Source organism: Myotis brandtii, unplaced genomic scaffold, assembly GCF_000412655.1.
Source record: "Myotis brandtii unplaced genomic scaffold, ASM41265v1 scaffold28, whole genome shotgun sequence".
Lineage (NCBI taxonomy): Eukaryota > Metazoa > Chordata > Mammalia > Chiroptera > Vespertilionidae > Myotis > Myotis brandtii.
Window position 1 is genome coordinate 4,711,170 of NW_005360676.1, and position 7,633 is coordinate 4,718,802.

At 39.9% G+C, this 7,633-nt stretch overlaps 1 protein-coding gene across 1 annotated transcript in view; it reads right to left on the reverse strand.

The window, feature by feature from the left end:
• Nucleotides 1–3,353: 3,353 nt before the first annotated feature.
• The window catches only part of LOC102240135 (transmembrane protease serine 11D-like), a 50,708-nt gene continuing 46,428 nt past the window's right edge, over nt 3,354–7,633 (reverse strand). Inside the window, exons 9-10 of the mRNA XM_014541789.1 lie at nt 4,125–4,222; nt 3,354–3,515 (exon numbers count right to left, since the gene is read on the reverse strand). Of these exons, the coding sequence (XP_014397275.1) occupies nt 3,354–3,515; nt 4,125–4,222 (260 nt within the window). The remainder of the gene's footprint in view (nt 3,516–4,124; nt 4,223–7,633) is intronic.

The window sequence follows — 7,633 nt, forward strand, 5'->3', positions numbered from 1 at the left end:
ATAACTTGTCGCCCTGACTGGTTTGGCTCAGTGGATAGAGCGTCGGCCTGTGGACTGAAAAGTCCCAGGTTCGATTCCAGTCAAGGGCATGTACCTTGGTTGCGGGCACATCCCCAGTGGGGAATAGTGTGCAGGAGGCAACTGATCGATGTTATGTTTCTAACTCTCTATTCCTCTCCCTTCCTCTCTGTAAAAAATCAATAAAATATATTTTAAAAAAAGACAGATAACTTGTAATATTATGGAGTTTACATTTTGAAAATGCAAAATTTTAAAAATCTTATTTGAAATATATGAAGGTAAGACATTTTCCTCTTAGAAAAAGAATTAAATTTGTATTAAAAATAGAGGCTTGCCCTAACCGGTTTGGCTCAGTGGATAGAGCATTGGCCTGCAGACTAAGGGGTCCCAGGTTTGATTCTGGTCAAGGGCATGTACCTTGGTTGCAGGCACATCCCCAGTGGAGGGTGTGCAGGAGGCAGCTGATCGATGTTTCTCTCTCATCGATGTTTCTAACTCTCTATCCTTCTCCCATCCTCTCTGTAAAAAAATCAATAAAATATATTTAAAACAAAACAAAACAAAAAACTAGAGGCTTGGTGCATGAAATTTATGCATGGGGGAAGGGTGTCCCTCAGCCCGGCCTGGGCCCTCTCACCATCAAGGACCCCTCAGGTAGGGTCCCTAGGCCTGGCCAGCGATCAGGGCCTATCAGGGCTTTCCTTCCCCTGGCTGCCAGCAGCTGGCCCTGCCCCCGCCATTGCCACTGCTTGCCATCTGTGGAGTGCTGCACCCCCTCCCCTGCCACCGGTCGCCTCCCTCTGCAGGTGACAGGAGTGGGGTGCAATTGCTTGGCTGGCCTGGGCCTCCCTCTGTGGATTGATCCATTGCAGGGCCCCCAGATAGATTTCCCCGCAGAGGGAGGCCCCGCCGACCCACCGCAGCGCTGCCAGCTGGTTGGCCTGGGCCTCCCTCTGTGGGGTGTCCACCCACCAGGGCTCCACAATGAATCACCGTGCAGAGGGTGGCCCTGCCCACCCGCCACAGTGCCACTGGCCAGGTAGCCTGGGCCTCCCTCTTTGGGGTGATCGATTGCGGAACCCCCCATTGATCGCCCCACAGAGGGTGGCCTAAGCCTCCCTATCCAAGGTGACTTTGGAGCAATGGTGGGGCCCCCTGACCAATCGCATTGCACCTGCCTTGGCTGGCCTGGCGCCAGTGCGTGCTTGTCATAGGGTGGTTGTTTGGAAGGTTGTCCAGATGGTTGTTCTGCTGTTCAGTTGTTCAGTTGATTTGCATATTACGCTTTCATTATTATAGATGCCCACACAGTGAATGGTTAAAAGAGAATGTGATAAGGCTATTCTTTTTACTAGCACTTGAAAATGAATGCACTATGGCTCTTTTTTTTTTTTTAATAAGGATCCATGAAAATGAAACTATTTAGAAAGGTTTTGTTTTGTATTGTTTTTTTTTAGTGAAAAATCTTGTTAGTTAAAATCTCTGAGGAAGTCAGTCTTTTGCACTTACGCTCTGAGATCTTCTGAGGAGAACTCAACAAATTATGCAGGAAAGAGTCTGAACAATGGTAAATATATTTTCCAGTGGCATAAACAAAGATACTAAACTTAGCAAAGGATTCTGAAAAGCATCAGTATGAGGAAAAATGAAAGAAATAATAGATCTAAGTGGAAATATGAATCTGTAGTAAGTAATCTAATAAAACTAGGTTTTACCTGACAAAGGAGTCTCTGTGAGCCTCAGCTGAGTAAAATCACAAAGGTGCTGAAAGAGATGCCAAGTAACTCAGATGGTAGCAGTCACAAAGGCATGGGGTTTAAACAGGTAAAAGAAGAAACCAACTGAGATATGAACCTTATAAATTCATTAAAATATTACTAGTTTACCAGTAAGGAGGGATTAACTGAAAAAGTAGACTTCAACACACGGTACTTGTGGTGTTATTTGTATAATATTTAATTTATCTATTTAATAAACTTGGTAATAACTTATTTATATTTAATGTATTGAGTTTTCACTATTATTTGAAAGTTCTCATCATGAAATCTTGCCATTACTAATTATAGCAGAAATTCCTGAATCTGAAGATACCCAGTAGTTATGACACTGTTGCCCAGGGCAGAAGGCACCATTATAACTGACATTACTTATTGTGGGTTTTTTTTCTCTCTATAGGGAGGAAAAGGCAGTCTATCATCATCTAATATATCATTATGTAGGTTGGTTCACTTAAACCATCCCTAGTTGGAAGTGGCATACTTCATAAATGTGCTTACCTACCATGCCTATCTTCAGATCAGATTATTTTAAAAAATAAAAGTTAAGTGTTTGTACTTCTTCCCATAGGATTTTTATACATTTTCTATATAAAAATTAGGTAAAGAAGAGCAGTGGTGGCTTAAGTCATTAGTCCATCTTGCTTTCCAGGCAAGATACCAGATTATACATAGGATGACATTGCTTTATGCAAAATCTCTAATTAAGACAATTTACACACAAAAGTATGACATCTTTGTTGTAAAGTAATACAATTTTGAATAAAATGGAATTGATTCAGAAGTTGGTTAGGATGTTTCTGATTGGGAAAGCGAAGTGGAACCAAATTTCCATATTATTTATTCTGGTTGATTATTTGTGTTATTGAGGAATTTGGCATTACTTGCATAGTCTATTCAAGACTGTCATGTCTGAGGATAATTTTACTAATATATTTATATGTGAGAACCATCTTCTGGCCTCGCTTTCATATGAAAGAAAAATAGGGACAAATCAACAGTCACCAAGATCCGTTCAATGCACTCCATGGGATTATCATGCTCTTTTGTGTCACTCAAGGTGAAGAAGCCAAAAATAGAAAGGGGGTTAGCACTGGCACAAAATAGAAAAAAAACACAGGTAGACAGATTTTCCTGGGAAACTCACTAGGCTACAACCTGTCAATATGTTGATCTTGTGGAATCCACATGCCTGTCAGCAGGGCATTATTTATACACTCAGGAGAAAGTTTATTGCGAACACCAACTTTATAATTTCTCAAGGATCTGCAAATCAGCAGTGAAGCCCTCCTTAGCTATAATCCATATTTACTCATATAATAGTCTTCAGTCTGGAAAGGGGCAAAAGAGGAAGTTGTATGTCTGTGCCATTATTTTCACTAAATATTTGTTAAAGTCTATATTCAAGAAGCTTTCATAATTCTAAAATTGAGTATTTTAAAATTTGCAACATTAATGCATAAAATGATTCCTAGTTAAATGTAGTTTGGGAATTACAAACATTTAACAAGCATATGATCATCAAGCTTTAATCTACTAGAACAAAGAACTTCTGCACTAGAGACCAGTTTTGGCTGTGATCCAGTCTCGATAGTAGGCTACTCGAGTGTAGACGCCAGGCTTGTTTGGAAGAGCACATTCATCTCCCCAGCTTACAATGCCAACAAGGAACCAAGTGCCTTTATGATCTGCTATAACCAGAGGTCCACCAGAGTCACCCTAGAAAGAAAAAGAATATGTACAATTACTATAATTCAAAGATGAATACTACATTTTTTCTTCTGTAATAAAGTTAGGGAGGGACAGAAAAAGGAGAAAAACAGTATTTAAACATTAAAAGGATTCTAGTGTGGAATATTTTTGTGTTCTCTAATCATTTATTTAAATAAAAGATATCAGTCTATGTCTTTGGATATAAAATACAATAATGGAAAACAAGTATGAAAAACTTCAACTGTTACCTAAAAGATATTGAAGGTATTGTTGCTAATGTAATCATCAGTATGATGAAGAATTATCTGAGTATCTCCCAAAACTCTCTTATTTTCAGACAGATGCTGGGAAAAAGGAAGGTTTTTATTTACTCACCACCAACATTGGACTCGTGATTTCCATTCTTGTGTAAACATCTCTCCAATTTTCAGAATTGTGTAATTTGGCTAAACTACCCTCTACACTCCTTATGGTTTTAATCTACTAATATTTAGGTCATTTTTCTAGAATGATTGAACACATTGGCATTTGGATTTTCCTTTGCTCTAATCCTTCACATCATCGTGGATAATTCAATATCTATTGGATGAAAACACAGTCTCTTGGTTTCCTTACTTCTGATAATCTGGACACATTCAACATTTCCATGTCACTTCTGGACAGGGTTGCATAGAGGTAAACGGCAAACTTTTCATCACCTGGAACTGCTCTACCTTTTAAATGCTATTTTTCTTCATTATGATTGCATGTACCTGTCCCTTCAGTACTCTCATTCCACCACTTTTCACTCTACACCTGCTTTTCAGCCTCATTAAGAATGCCAGTTCTTTTTTAAAAAATATATTTTATTGGTTTTTTACAGAGAAGAAGAGAGAGGGATAGAGAGTTAGAAACATCGATGAGAGAGAAACATTGATCAGCTGCCTCCTGCACACCCCCTACTGGGGATATGCCCGCAAACAAGGTACATGCCCTTGACCGGAATGGAACCTGGGACCCTTCAGTCTGCAGGCTGGACACTCTATCCACTGAGCCAAACTGGTTAGGGCAAGAATGCCAATTCTTGACTCCTCCCTTTTCTCCTAGTGTATTTACTTCTTACTTTCCATTTTTCTTCATGTGACTATATTCCATAATTTACCCAAACCACTGCTCTTTCAACAGGATTCTCAGTTTCTTACCTTCCCATCATAATCCAGGCCAAACCATATTCTGTGAAAAAATACTACATTACAAATTTACATCCTTGCACTAACACCTCTCTTCAATAGTTATTTGTCTCCAATCATATTACTTTTTCATTTTTTAAGAGCAACCAATAATAACTTTTCTCATTTCCCAATTTTAAAAAATCATTATTTCTTTTTTAATTGTGTAAAATATACATAACATAAAAGTCACTTTTCTAACCATTTGAGTATATAGTTCTATAGCATTAAGTATGTTGATATTGTTGTGTGATCATCACCACCATCCATCTCCAGAGCCTTCTTCATCTTGCAAAACTGAAATTTTATGCCCATTAAACTGTATAACTCTCCATTGTTCCCTTTCCCCAGCTCCTGGCAACTGCCATTCTTCTTTCTGTATCTATGAATTTGACTGCTACAAGTACCTCATCTGAGTGGAGTATTTGTCCTTTTGTGACTGGCTTATGTCACTTAGCATAATATCTTCAAGGTTCATTCATGTTGTAACATATGTCAGACTTTCCTTCCCTTTTTAAGGCTAAATAACATTTCATTATATATATGTAAACCATGGTATATATGTCCCATGCTATATACGTGTGTGTGTGTGTGTGTGTGTGTGTGTACATATAATGCTTTGTTTATGTTTTTATTCATCAATGGACATTTGGGTTGCTCCCATCTTTTGGCTATTAAGAATAATATTTCTATGAACATAGATGTACAAATATCTAGTTGTGTCCCTGCTTTCAATTCTTTTGGGTATTTACCCAATTTTGGATTGTATGATATTTTTTTGAGGAACCACCCTGTTGCTTTCCATAGAGGCTGTGCCATTTTACATTCCTACCAGCAGTGCACAAAGCTCATTTAACAATTTTTAAAAATCTGGTTCCCTGACTGAATCTAATGTCTTAGTATCAAATTCATAGAGTAAGTGGAGACTAACAGGTAGGAATCTTTCCACGTTTTGTCTTTGTCCCTACTGACTTTGCAACTCACCTACATCAGCCCTACACCTGTATCTACTCTCTTCTTTAGAGTAATATATGTATTTAGTTGTTTCCAAGACTAATCTGTTCTTTGGATCAAGAACCTTGTTCTATAAATAGTCTTTTGTTTTGTTTTGCCTACCTGAAAAATGACAATCTTTCTTGATCTTATTATTTTAATATAGATATGTATGTATATATATACATACATATATACACATACAATCAATATATATATACATCCCTACTGGGGATTGAGCCCACAACCTGGGCATGTGCCCTTGTCCGGAATCGAACCTGGGACCCTTCAGTCTGCAGGCTGAGGCTCTATCCACTGAGCCAAACCAGGTAAGGCTTTCTTGATCTTAAGACCTCCTTATGGCCTTATCATCCTTTCATAGCTAAGTGATTTAAAGTAGTAATTTACATTGAACTTTCCATATTCTCATCTCACTCTTAATTTCTAAATGGCATTTCTTCTCCACCAATGCAACTTCCCAAACTATATTGATAAAATTTTAGTAGAATTTGATGGGCTCTTTCCAGCATTTATCTTATTTGATTTTTCTATGGCATGTATCACTATAAACTATTCCCTTTTTCTGATTCTGAGACTCTTGTGACACCAAATTTCTCTTGCTTTTCTGATCTTTATTATCTCTTAGTGTTACCCATTAAAACATGTATAACTGAATTCTGTTATTTAGGTGCTTCTTATTTTACACACTTTATTTGAGGAATTGTATTCATGCTCACAAATTTAACTACCACTCAGATGGCAATGGCTTTTCATATGTATCTCTAGCCAGAAGTCTTTCCTGATTGCAAGATTTTTATTTTCAATTAGAGGCCTGTTGCATGAAAATCGTGCCCTCTCGCAGTCCAGGAGCCCTCGGGGGATGTCTGACTGACAGTTGGACATCCTTAGTACTGCTGTGAGGCGGGAGAGGCTCCCTCCACCACCACTGTGCTCACCAGCCGTGAGCCTGGCTTCTGGCTGAGCAGCACTCCCCCTGTAGGAGTGCACTGACCACCAGGGAGCAGCTCCTGCATCGAGCGTCTGCCTCCTGGTGGTCAGTCACAACATAGCGACCGGTAGTTCCACTGTTCGATCGATTTGTATATTAGTCTTTTATTATATAGGACTAGAGGCCCGGTGCACAAAAATTTGTGCACTGGAGGGGGGGATCCCTCAGCCCAGCTTGCCCCCTATCACATACTGGGAGCCCTCAGGCTCTGCCCCTGCTCCCCACCATCCCAGCTCCGCCCATGCCCAGGCCTAACGCTTCTGACCGAGGCGTCAGTCCTGGGCAGGGGACCTCTCAGCTCTGATTGCAGGTTCCGATAGCCGATAGCCACTGGGCGCCTATGTATGTATGCAAATTAACCGCCATCTTTGTTGGCGGTTAATTTGCATATCATGCTGATTAGCCGATGGGAGGCGTAGCGAAGGTACGGTCAATTACCCTGTTTGTCTATTATTAGATAGGATAGTATAATGGATATATCCACCTGGATATCCCACAGTCACCTCAAATTTAGCATACCCCAACTGAACTTTCACCTCCTCAAACCTGTTCTTTCTCATTTACACCCTCTCTCCAGTTGCTCAGGGAGAAATATGGGAGTTAACATTATACTGCTCCTTTTATTTTAATCCTCACATATAATCCATCCCACCATCTTGTCTACTCAACTATTATTGTTTCTTCCTTCCTACTGTGTCTTAGTTGAAGCCCTCCTTGCCTTTCTCAGACCATATCTAATCTAATAATGGACAAACATGGTAATTGACTGTACCTTCGCTACGCCTCCCATTGGCTAATCAGCGTGATATGCAAATTAACTGCCAACAAGGATGGCGGCTAATTTGCATACTGCAGGCAGGGCAGGACAGCACCAACCGCCAGCGCGCCGCCATCCAGGGCAGGCCGGCTGCCCA